Source organism: Abrus precatorius, unplaced genomic scaffold (genome assembly GCF_003935025.1).
Source record: "Abrus precatorius isolate BTA unplaced genomic scaffold, Abrus_2018 Scaffold4, whole genome shotgun sequence".
Taxonomy (NCBI): Eukaryota; Viridiplantae; Streptophyta; class Magnoliopsida; order Fabales; family Fabaceae; genus Abrus; species Abrus precatorius.
In genome coordinates, this window is record NW_020874384.1 from 16,079,562 (window position 1) to 16,092,139 (window position 12,578).

Genomic DNA, 12,578 nt, shown 5'->3' on the forward strand with positions numbered 1-12,578 from the left:
TAAAAAATTGTTGGTACAGCGACAAAACGCGGTTTCTGCCCATACATGTTCTAAAAAATGGTTGTGCCAAACTATCCTTTTTCACGAGTTTGATTCGATCCAGAGCCTAATATTCTAAATTATTTTTTACTAATAAATATTCTGGAGCATTCCAATAGATTAGAGTCAGTGTCTTCAAGGAAGGAAGGTACTGGCTAATGAGACGGAGACTTAACCAAGCAAGTGGTGATATATATATATATATATACACACACACACACTCAGGATTAAAAATAATAAAAAGGGAGTTAGAAACATCGTGTTAAAGTTTCTTAGTTAATCATCTGTTATGGGAGGATTTCAACTGGTTCGTTTGCAAAACTTCATCATATATAAATCCAATATCCTTTAAAGAAACATATGTCATCAACTAATAAGATTGGTAAACCCAAATCAACATAAGGGAGAGGTATACATAAATTATATATGAAGGTGGTGATGGAGAAGTGTCTTCTGGGTAGGGAACATGGTGTTCAGTAATAAGATAAATATATCCCTTACAAAGAGTATCTACTATATGTTCTCTTAAGCAATAAAAACCCGGGAAAGTCATACATTGTTAAGATTCATGGGACCATCTCTTAATTTTCCTAATTACCACAGTTAATTAATAGCAAACGACTTATCGGAACACAATAAAAATACAAAGACATTAGTTATATTATTGTTATGAGCCTTACTGTTCAGTATTACAAAGGCATTAGTTAAAGTCTAAAAGAAATTTATTTATTTTTAATAATTACATTGGGATGTATTAGAAATCATGAGAAGAAATTTATTAATAGCATTTTTTAATAAATTGCTGATTTTAATTTCTTAACTTGCACATTTAGTGCAGTGGTTAGCATTTTCTTAATGTTATTTGTTAATATAACAGTGCTGAGTAAACTTGCCAGGCCCTTGGATATAGCGAACAAAAATTTAATATAACACACGGTGCATAGATGTTATTCCCCCAACGTATTCAATTAACATGCCAGCTGCCTTGGAACTCTATAATGCTAATTAGTAGCATCCAATTATTGTTATTATTTAATTGATATTTAATTGATAATTAATTGCACCATACAGTGGCACTTAAGTGATTTACAATTGAAACAAGGGTGTAATATCATCGATCTAACTATAAAAGAGGTGCCACAAGAAGTTTAAGCTCTGTACCAAAATCTTGCAGTTGCTACCTCTTAGTAATAAATCATAAAATACTGTGTATTTAAGTCTATTGGTTCAAATGGGCATAACAGAAGCATGCTCCAGATTCCTCGGGGACTTTTTACAAGCATTCAAATGCTCACAACCAAGCTCAGTGCCTCACATTGATCACAATCATAGTCCTAACTGCAAGCCACAGAACATGCTCAAACTTGATGACAAGATGGTTCGTGCTCTTGTTGCTGTTTTTGGCATGGAAAGCAATGGAAGAATCAAGAAGGAAAATGCTAAGAAGGTTGTGGAGAAGCTTGGTTTGATATATGGTTGTGAGGAGGAGAAACCCATATCAGGATTTGAGCTAAGTGAGGGTAGCTTGCAAGATGATGAAGTGCCTGTGGAAGAGGTGCTTGGTGAATTGGAAGACATGTCAAAGCGCAGTGAGCTGTTACGTGAAGCCTTCAAAATATTTGATGAGGATGGGGATGGATACATAGATGCAATGGAGTTGAAGAGGGTGCTTGATTGTTTGGGTTTGGACAAAGGTTGGGATATGAATACTATTGAGAAGATGGTGAAGGTTGTAGATTTGAACTTTGATGGCAAGGTTGATTTTGGTGAGTTTGAATTGATGATGGGATAGCAGTTTTTGATTTGGCAATAATTATTGAGCTTATAATTGTATATTAAATAATTAGTTATTTTGCATTATATGTTTCCTTCATTCTTGATTGCAAATTTTGTAGGCAAATCCCATTTATTCTGTTCTTCATGCCTAGTTTCTACTCCTAGAGTTTACACATTTGTTTGTTGAATTCTATTGTACATATAAAATTGAAAATTTCAGCTAATGAATATATTTGTTCCACATAACTGAAAGAACAAAATGTAATAATTCATCTGTTTCATTTTCTTTTGTTTTTCACCATCTCATTAGAACGAAAATATCACACCCTGTTCAATCTTTCGTCTTATTTCATTTTCTTTTTTAAAATACATCTACCATTAGACAAAACCCGTGCATTATGTGTCATTCGGTTTTAATTTATCAACTGAATGCTACCTAAGCATTAGCATGACCCCAATTAAACACCAACTTAAGACATGATTTGATGTCTATTAGATGATATGACAAAGTGAGTTTTTTCTTTTTTTACAATTGCAATATTGCATTCAGAAATGGATAAAGCAATAAAGTCCTTTAATGCAAAACTAAATAGAAAACACTATTTTAACGGGTACAACAAAAGAGGAATCAAGCGAAGACACACTATAACCTACTAATACAATTAGATTACAAGACATAAAATATAATAAAGTTGGATCTAATTGGAAGCTACAAAGGCTAATCAAGTAAGGGTACCCTCAAGGCCAGATAGTCACACAACTCATATCATCGCTTATGACTCCATTGTTGACATCGTTGTAAGTGACATCCAAGTTTCCAAGAGCTGAATTATGTCCACCCATGACACCATTGTATGAGGCATCATTTCCATGGACGGTGATGGTTGGCGAGACGTGTGCAATGCGGCGGAGACTAGTTGTGTTGAGTTGTGGTGATGTGCTCAATTGATTCTGAGTCTGAAGAAGCTGATTGTTTAATGTGGTAAAAGAGTTCCGCGCCACCATATCCTCAGCTAACTTAACCTAAAAGAGGAGCCGATACAAATTTCTTCAGTCATAATATTTACCGAATCAACATCTTAAGTCTCTATCTAAAAAAATGTTACTTAATTCCCCGGAGCGCCACTCACACGTGAAATTCTAGTAAGATATTTTACTCAATTAACAACTAAGCTTCCTTTATTCCTAGTTACTAGTGCATTTTCGAATCCAATTTCTCTAACATGGCAACATAAATGTAATATGTTAGCAAAAATAATATTACCAAAAGCACCTCGTACCTTAGCTCTTAAAGCTTCTACATCTGATTTTAGCACCCGGTTATTCGTATCAGCATCACGAAATTGTTGACTAGCATCCGTAAATTGCTTGTATAGGGTTGCATTTTCCAGTTTCAGTTTTTCAACCTGAGAAATAAAAATTATTGCTTCTTGTGCATCTTACTAAATATATTGAATATTGATGCTTAAGTTTAAGAAGCAAACATCTTTAATGTTAAAATAAACCTACAAATTGATTTTAATTATTAAAAATTTTAGAATACCTTAGCTCTAAGAATTCTAGTATCACTATTTCATTCCCCTGTTTTTCTATACCGTAACAAAGTCCTATTAAATATCCTGCTTCCATGTACTCCTAACAGACTAGTTAGTAGTTACCTGCAACTCAAGGTCAGCCAAATGCGCTTGTTTTCTTCTTCTTGATCTCCTTGCTGACTCGCGATTAGAAACCTTCCTGGAACCATAGTATAATAATTCAAAAATCTTGGGGAGAATGAAAGTCATGTCTAAGTTTTAAACCTTATTTTGACATATATACCTTCTAAGGCGCTTTATATCAACAGGATTTGTGCTCTGTTCACAAGGACCAGCTTCATCATCCTCATCAGACGGCTCAGAGGAACCACTTGTAGCTCCTTTCAGATGATTCTCTCCGCCGTTTGGTTTATTAGCTGACACTGGGCTGCCAACTGGCCAGTTTTGCAATTCAATCCAAAACGTACATAAACTATGTTTTCAAGAGCTGCTATATACTTCAATGCTCCAATACAAACATCGAAGATTAATAATAGGGAAGTTACAAAAATGTAAATTTTTAATGAAAAGGGTATTGCATTGGTTAAGGTTTATGAGGGCATTGGTTAGGATTAAAATCAAGTTGAGGGTGCATTAACAATCATAAGAACATCATCAATAATATTTCTTTTAAGAATTTTTTTTTTATAGTTATTCATCTTGTGAAAAAGTGTTATTAACATATCAAACTGTAATTTTAAATAAAAAGAATTACTTGTTAATTTCTCCGATACCTTAATGACATTAATTAGTATCACCCTTCTTTATAATAATACTAATAATATGCTAAGATGAATAGCATTTGACATGCAAGAAATAATGATTTACAATTTACGTAGTGCCCATATCATCATTACCAGTCCCACTAATGGATGATTGAGAATCAATGGTAGCAGTGATGGTGGAATGCTTGGGAGTGAGGTTTTGGGAAGAAAGGGGATCTGATAATCCACAAGTTGAAAATGAAGTCACCACGTCCTGCAATTACGAACGGCTGCATAAGCTAGCTGGATTTTCGCACAGCATTTGGTCATATAGCACCACAATCAACTTTTTCCTTTTTCTTTTCTTTTCATTTTGCCTGGACAGACCCTTTTTGTTTAAACAGCAATAGGGGCAAAGGCACACGCGAAAGATAAGCTATAGAGGGAAGCAACAAAACATTCACTCCAACAGTCCACAGGCTTAAAATTATACACATCCCTGTATTTCATTAACATAATTGGGAATTTCTCCTTGAGTTTAATTTTAAAGTGTGTAAACAGGACTAAACTATGCAACTATAAATTAATTTCCCCTTTATTCAGGTTGAGCTGCATCTTATTTGAAAAAACAAAAGTGCAGTTAGTGTTCAGTAAGTGTGTGTTCTTCTCTACAAATATTGTAATTACTTGTACTCATTTCACAATCTTTATTCAGTCAAATCAATACAATGATTTTGAACTTTTAAGATGCGTGGCCGCATCAAGTTGACATCACTTGCCTCCTATATCCAAATTCTGATAATCCTATTCAACCAAACATAAAATATATTGACCCAAGTTTGCTAACACACAGCAACCTATTTTCTAAAAGGAATATCTTAGCAAGCTACATCTTAGGTGTATTTTAAAAAAAAAATCAAATTAATAACTTTTTTATTTACTCTTTTTATAAAATAAGTAAGTGTAAGTTAGCACCCACTCACTTTTTTTTTATTGTTAGAGTAAGTTTGCAAGTTACATTTTTTATGTATTTTAAAAAAAAAAAACATAACTATAACTTTAAAATACACTTTTTAAAAAATAGGTAAGGGTATATTAGCAAATTGATTTAGGTCAAGTAATTGAATTATACATGTTTTTTTTTTTTTACTTTAACAACAACACGCTAGCACGCATTAAAATTGACAATTTACACTATCAGAACACTGACTAAAGCTGTAGCCTTTAGATTTTGTTTATAACCTTCATCTCTAATCTAAACTAAATTAAAAGCATATTCGACAATAAAATAAGGTTAATTTTCTAATTAAAGCAGTCTTCAGGTTTATTTTTCTTTATCACCCGAACCAAATGACTATTCAACTTTGTTAATTTTGTTCGACTCAAACAAACTTATTATTTTCCTAACATGCTACACGAAGCAATGACCATTCGGCTTAGTTGATTATACTCAAACAACTTATTTGGATCATTCATTAAACGCAAGCCTTTAGACCTTTTTTAAAAACCTTATTTTTGATACATTGTTACTATAATTTTGTATGTGTTGTCATTTTATTTTTGTTTTGATAATTTATTTATTGAATTTAATTATGTTAATAATCTAAACTCATTAAATAATATAATTATGTATTATTAGATATCAGGGTAAACTTTTTAACAGTAAACCATTTTGTTGGTATATACAAGATATCATATTAAAATTCAATTATTTCGAATAAATATCTGTAGAAGTAAAAGATACTTGAAATTTTATGTGAAAAAAAGGGTCTAAAAACATTGATTAAAAAATTAATGAATAATTTTTTATTAAACTCAAGTGAATGTACATTAAAATTTACGAGAAAAAAAATATTATTACACTTTTAATAGAGTTTTCACTTTTAATTTGGCAAAATAAAGGAAAGGAAATAAGCAGGATCCATAGAAGCTAGTGACTTATTAGTAATATAATAACTGATTCCTTTTCCTTCTACACCTACCTAAGATAGAGTGGTTGATTTGATTTAGACTTTATTTGTTTTAAATATTTTTCTGTCTTGTCAACTGGGGATATGATATTTCAAGGACTTAATGAGCAAATTTAGCCCAATAGAAGCAAGCTTTTCGCCATTAGAAGAATTTGAGAGTATCATATTAATATTAAAGAAATCGAAAAGGGATAACACGCATATATAAAAACATAGCATGTAAAATTTATGCATTTTTCTAATCAATGTTTAAAAATAAATATGATTTTTTTATGTAGGGTATATCATTTATTAACAATATCACCCTAACAATTTACGGTGACAATCCACCTTGAATAGACAACAAATGTTTAAATTACTTTGAAAATATTAATTTTAAAATCACGAAAACTAGTCACATTGAATTAATATAATAAAAATAGTTTCGTGTCGTTCTTTGCTTAATCATTTTGTAGAAAACTTTTCACATTTTTGTTCATTTTAATCCATGGGCGGGCGAAGCAATAATAGTAATAGTACCACTAATCATAACGTCGTGGCAGCTATTGTAGCTGTAATCGTAAAATAATTATCAACATAATTTTATTAACATTAATTTTTAAAATTAAGTGCTATCTATAAAATCACATAATCTTTATTAGAAAACATTATAATTTTAAACATGATAAATTTTCAGGAAAAATTTATTATTTTCATATACTTAAAATCAATTTTAAGAGTTAATATCAATAATTTTCTTATTAGGGGTCTCATCAAGTAATATTCTTAAAAGACTGACTAAAAAAGATAATAATTGTTTTTAAAAAAATCTAAAAACAAAGGGGATCATAGTAATAATACTTTCAACATTTTTATTTTAAATGTCTGAATGAATTGAAACACCTGATAGTAATAATCTTTCTTATTAATATAATTGTATATATACAACCATGTCGATAGAGTGATGATTACAACATACAAGTTACAATCCTTTCCTCTTGTCTCTTAATTTTAAAAAAGAACTTTGATAAAAATCTAGTAAAATTGATGTATTTTAATATTGAACATAGAGAATGAAACTAAATAGCAAAACTTTGTGGGGGAAAGGGAACTAGTTGAGAAAAATAGACAAGGAGCATAATGGTGAGTGACACGATGTTATCCTTGTCACATTGTGGTGCAGAAATGGAGTTGCACACAAAACAAAGGATATATCATGGGACCCACACCAAAGCAAGCAAGACAACAAAAATAAAAATAAAAGAAAGTCCAATATATATATATATATACCCCAAAGTCCTGCGTTCACACAAGTTCCTAACACAAACCCAATAATGAACTTGTCCACATCACCAAGTCTTCTTCATCAACAACTCCCAGGTACCCCCCTTTTTCTTTCACAATAATAATTATTACTTCCACTCACAACAATTCTAAATTATGCAAATCAGTTTATATCAAATTTTCTCGTAAATTATTTATATTAAAGTAAATTTAATATGAATTTAAACACTGTGTCATATTCAAATATTCCACACAACATTTTATTTCTCAATTTTTTTTCCGTTGTTATATTTTTCAGCTCCAAGAGCGCATCAATATTATTAGGTCTTTTTGTTTTTCGTGAAATAGATTTTAGTCTTATTGTTAGTGTTACGGGAACGGGGTTGCCACGTCACAGCGTGCTTGATGACGTGGCCAAAGATGGCTCCAACGTATTAGAGTTGATAGAGAGAGAGAACACTGACCGGTGCGAAATTTTGGAAAGCGGCGATTCCGGTGAGACTCTGATACCGAAGCTCGTAATCGAGATTCAGAAACTCATAATCCAGATCGGACTCCGTCGCTGCCATAGCTTCGATGTCGCCGCCGGCGAGGAGCCAGAACGTCGTGGTAGAGACTGGAGAGAGAATAGGGTGAGAAAAGGGAATGAGAGTAGCAGCTTGAGGGGTATAAATAGAAGAAGAGAAGCGAATGTGCATGTACGTGTGCTGTAGCAGATTATTATTTTTTTCGAAAAATTAAAAAAGAAAAAGAAATGGGCGGCACTTGACGTTAAAACATACCAGAAAGTTTTTGGCGATGTGAAATGACGAAAGTGACCTAAATACGTCACATGTAATTACGTGTTTGACCCGGGACAAGTTAAGGAAGGTTTTCTTTTTTTTATTGTTTTAGGAAAATGAATCTGGACCGTTTATCTCTGAATCCTGGAAGCACCGATAAATGACACGTAATAAATGAAAATTACAGGTGGGGCTAAATTAAAATTGGGGTTGATTTTTATTTGAATTTGGATTCTGCGATGTTCGGTATTGGGATTATTATTAATAGTATGTTTCATTATCGGTATTTGTAAAATTAATTAATCTTTACTTTATAGAGTTGTCTCTTGTATAATATGTTGATAAATAAATAGCATTGGGAAATTCTAACTTGATATTGAGAAGAGATTTGCTAGGAGGGGAATAAGGGGGGGAGGAATAGGACTAGAAAATTGGAATGGCACTATAGATGATTGGTTTATTGGAATTTGGATGTTGGGTGGTTTAATGATCTCTAATTTATTTAGTTTTGTTCGGCAATAATGACAACTTTGTTAGTATGTGAAAATTTATTGATTGATTGTTGAGGGCACTTTGACTTTGGTGGCAAAGAATTTCATTCTCTCAAAAACTCTAAAAGGCAAAATTCTTGTTCAAGTTGAAGCCCCAACTTGCACCTACTGGCTACCCTCTCATCCAGAACAGGGGAGCAGAAAAGGAAATGCAGGAAATGTCACGCCTGGTCGCAATTTTGTTTCAGAAGGAGACATTCACAGCCTCTCACCAAAAGTTCTTTTAATGTTTACAAATTTCAAACTTGGAATCTTATTCAAGAAGAGTAAGTTTATATTACTGGAATTAATCATCTGACTTAACTGTTTTCTTTACTTCTAATTTCAACCTGCAAATCTTCCTACTCGTACAAAAACATTCGAGAAAGAGATTTTGTAAGGTAAAATAATAAGATGTGATATTTTTAATAATTATATTAGTAGTACTAATAATAAAAGTAGTGGTAATAGTTTTGTAATGTGTATGTAAAATAATAATTCAGGCCACTCTGAGGCCAATGATACTGTTGTTTTAAGCTATATGAGATTGCGATCCACAAAGAATAGTAGAGTACAAATAAATGACACACAAAAAGTAAGCACATTATAAGTTTTGGTTCGTTGTTTTCTTCTGAGGATATAAAGCATGAAACAATAATTAATGAAGCATTTGGTGTCATTTGCAAAGTAATAAGGACATTTAAAACAATATTTACCACAGTTGGCAGTCACGCTCTTAATCATGCAAAAGTTCACATTCTTGACTACAAAAGTACAAATCAAAGAGTGGAGAGCAAAGTATAACAACAGGTAAAAATCTCATAAAGTGTTAGTGCCACTATAATACAGCAACCCCCCAATGAAATGCGGTCCAAATTCCAAACCCAACAAAGCCATGGGAACTTTACTTTTAGAAAAGCACCAAAGGCATTTCTGTGCCATGACGTGACTTATCCAATAAGCAGCAATGGAATTGCAAATTATTTTAAAAAAAGAAAAAAAAAGTGGGGTGTTTCTGCAAAGGTGTTAGGGGCAAGGAGGGGTTTTGAGCAATTAAAAGTGGGTTTCTTAAGGTGGAAGATGTGTTTTAAAGTAATGGAGTTTGATTGGGACAAGCACCGACCCAAAGCAAAAAGTTAGTGACACACATAAATGCTTTTATGGGTCGTGTTAGAAAAGCAGGTTAACCCTCGCTTTCTCTCAAAGTTTAAAGGTTACTACTTAGCTTTGCAATATTTGTTTATTTCTAACTTGGTCATTTTCCTGTTATCATCATGCAATACCTAACTTTCTAAAATAGATCACTCACTGCCCTTTCACACACGTTAAAACCACCTCAAGATAGTTTATGCAAGCGTGTCTTGTGATATCTCTGATGGGGACAAATCAAGGGGCCATGGGAGATTAGTAGAATTGCATGTTGCACTTGTTTGTTCTTTGTTGTCATCTACATATATGCTTAGCTTTTATTGACAATGCCTCAGTGTTATGTTTGTACTCAATACAGGAGAATTTTTAAATTTCTAAATAATGAAAAAGTGAAACTATATTAATCGTTGAGTTTTAAGTTAAATGTTTTATAGAACTAACTACTTCGAAAATAACGATGGATAAATTTTGATATTAATTACAAAGATAAATTTTTAATTAAAAATAATAAAAACAGTGCACTTATGTTTTATATTGTATTTGCTTTACCAATTATATAAAGGATGCGACAAATCCTAAAAGCTTCTAGGCCTTGCACGTGCAAGATTAATGTTGATGTCAACACCATGCATCGATAGACATACACTTGCTCCAATAACGCTGTATGTTTGAATTAATGGAACAGAAATCATTATAATAATGAATTATTGTGATGATTAAATACATAAAATATTCTTTAATATATTAAGTGAGAAGTAATTTTGAAATAACTTATTAAATTTAGATTGTATAAATGAAACTTTTTATTAGAGTGAAATTACAAAAATAGATATAAAGTTATGTGTAATAGTTGGTTTTTCATTTAAAATAAAAAATTATAAAAAATGAAATAAAATGATAAAAGTTAACAACAAGAAAAGCTAATAGCTTTTAGGTATAAATTCTAATTTTTTTAATCTAAAATAGGATGTTTCATTTACAAAAATAAAAAATCAAAAAGTATAAAATGATTTTCTGAACATTACTAAACAAGATTGAATAGTATTTATTATATATATATTTTAAAATAATAAACCAAAATAATTAAATCAAAGCGCACTTATAACCATTTTATTTGATTTTATTTTTCATAAAAAACCATTTGAACTTAATTTTTTATTTTGTGTGTGTATTTGTTTAATTTTAAAAAAATAAAACTATACAAAATTAGATTACTTTTAGAAATTACTTAGAGCACTTGAAAAAAATTATAACTAGATTTTAAAGTATTTGTTTTATGATTGTGTCCAGATAAAAAGTAACTTTTATTATATATATTTAAAAAAAACTAATTTAGCTAAAATATATTATTTGTCTTATTTTTTTAGCTTTAGTTTTTTTTTTAATTTAATACTTTTAGTTTTTAATAATAATGTGATACTAAGTAGTTATTACATGTTAATTTTTTATACCAAGCGTTAAATTTTGGTTATGACATGCCCACATTAGAGATAAAAAAAGATTTAATTTAATAAAATCCAGATTAGAACCTTTTCTTGAAAAATAAAAATAAAAAAACTCGTAAAAATATAAAGATTAAAAATATATTTAATTCAATCAAATTTTTACCGAATCACAAAACAATTTTTTTTTGTCTAAATCTTAAACAAAGTTATTAATAATGGTGTTAGTTCAAGATACTTAATACACATGAAACAACAACTATGGTTTGTTTTTTTTTTTGGGTCATGAAATCTACAAGATTGCTTGACTGGCAAGAATTAAAAAAGATTAAAGTAAAGGGCTAAAAGCTGATTATATTCCCAAATAGTTTTCTGATTGAAAAGAGGGAGCCTAAGCAGTAAGAACTAGAGCTCATTGAGGAGGGGTTACTATGACTACTGATTTTAAATACTGTTGACCAATGAAGATATCTGAGCTGTGATAATAAAAATGTTCAAACGTGGGTTTGGTTAAAGCTCTTATATGGGTGTGTATATACTCTGTAACTCCTATTGTTTTGAGACAAGAATAAATTTCCCATGAAATGTGGACGTTTCAATATAAAATTTGTTGTACAAGGAACTCCTAAAGAGTCACAGCGCATAAATTCTAATCCAACGATGAAGAAAATCAGCTGTATTGCTTTCACGTGGGATGTCAGCAGATAATCCTTACAAATCTAATCGTGATTCCATGGATGATGGATATGAACATTACTATCCAAGTCATTGTGGCTTTTAGTAAGGAAGCCATGACCTCTAGTGACTCTTACTCACAAATAATCCTTTTGGAAGCCCAAGTTCACGGCTATATTTTGTGAGTATTCATTGGATTGGTTTGGATTAAATCAAATCAATTTTTGGAAAACAAAAATCATTTGATATGATTATTAAACTATAGTGTGAATTAGTTTAGATTAGTTAAAAAAATAAATCACGGTCAATATGATCAAAAGTAATTTGAATTAAATTGAATGATTCAAGTTTATAATTTTATTTTAAATTTAATTAAAAAAGTGACAAATAATTTTAAATTAATTTATACAATATACTTATTATTCATTAAAATAACAAAAATGTATTCCTAAATAAGTAACAATAAGATGTAAATTAAAAATAAAATCATGAAAAATAATTTAACTATTATAGTTATAAATATATAATGTTATAAGCAAGAGTGAGATGTTAATTTATATTATATTATATTATATATGTATAAGTTCAATTTGATTTTCAAAATAGGATCCAAAATTCAATTCAATAAAAAAATACTTTTTTTTGTGATTTGCAGTTTTCGGTTAATTCAATTT

At 30.6% G+C, this 12,578-nt stretch overlaps 2 protein-coding genes across 2 annotated transcripts; one reads left to right on the forward strand and one right to left on the reverse strand.

Annotated features, from left to right (window-relative positions):
• Positions 1-1,270: 1,270 nt before the first annotated feature.
• LOC113866035 (calmodulin-like protein 2) lies at positions 1,271-1,831 on the forward strand. The gene has a single exon (XM_027500926.1). The coding sequence runs from the start codon at positions 1,271-1,273 to the stop codon at positions 1,829-1,831; it is 561 nt and encodes a 186-aa protein (XP_027356727.1).
• A 458-nt stretch (positions 1,832-2,289) lies between these two features.
• Positions 2,290-7,954, reverse strand: LOC113865678 (basic leucine zipper 9-like). The gene is made up of 6 exons (XM_027500388.1): positions 7,791-7,954; positions 4,247-4,367; positions 3,634-3,784; positions 3,474-3,549; positions 3,096-3,221; positions 2,290-2,838 (listed from the first exon to the last, which is right to left on the reverse strand). Exons 1-6 carry the CDS (start codon positions 7,893-7,895, stop codon positions 2,554-2,556), a joined length of 864 nt encoding a protein of 287 aa, XP_027356189.1. The 5' UTR covers positions 7,896-7,954; the 3' UTR covers positions 2,290-2,553.
• Between the last annotated feature and the right edge of the window lie 4,624 nt (positions 7,955-12,578).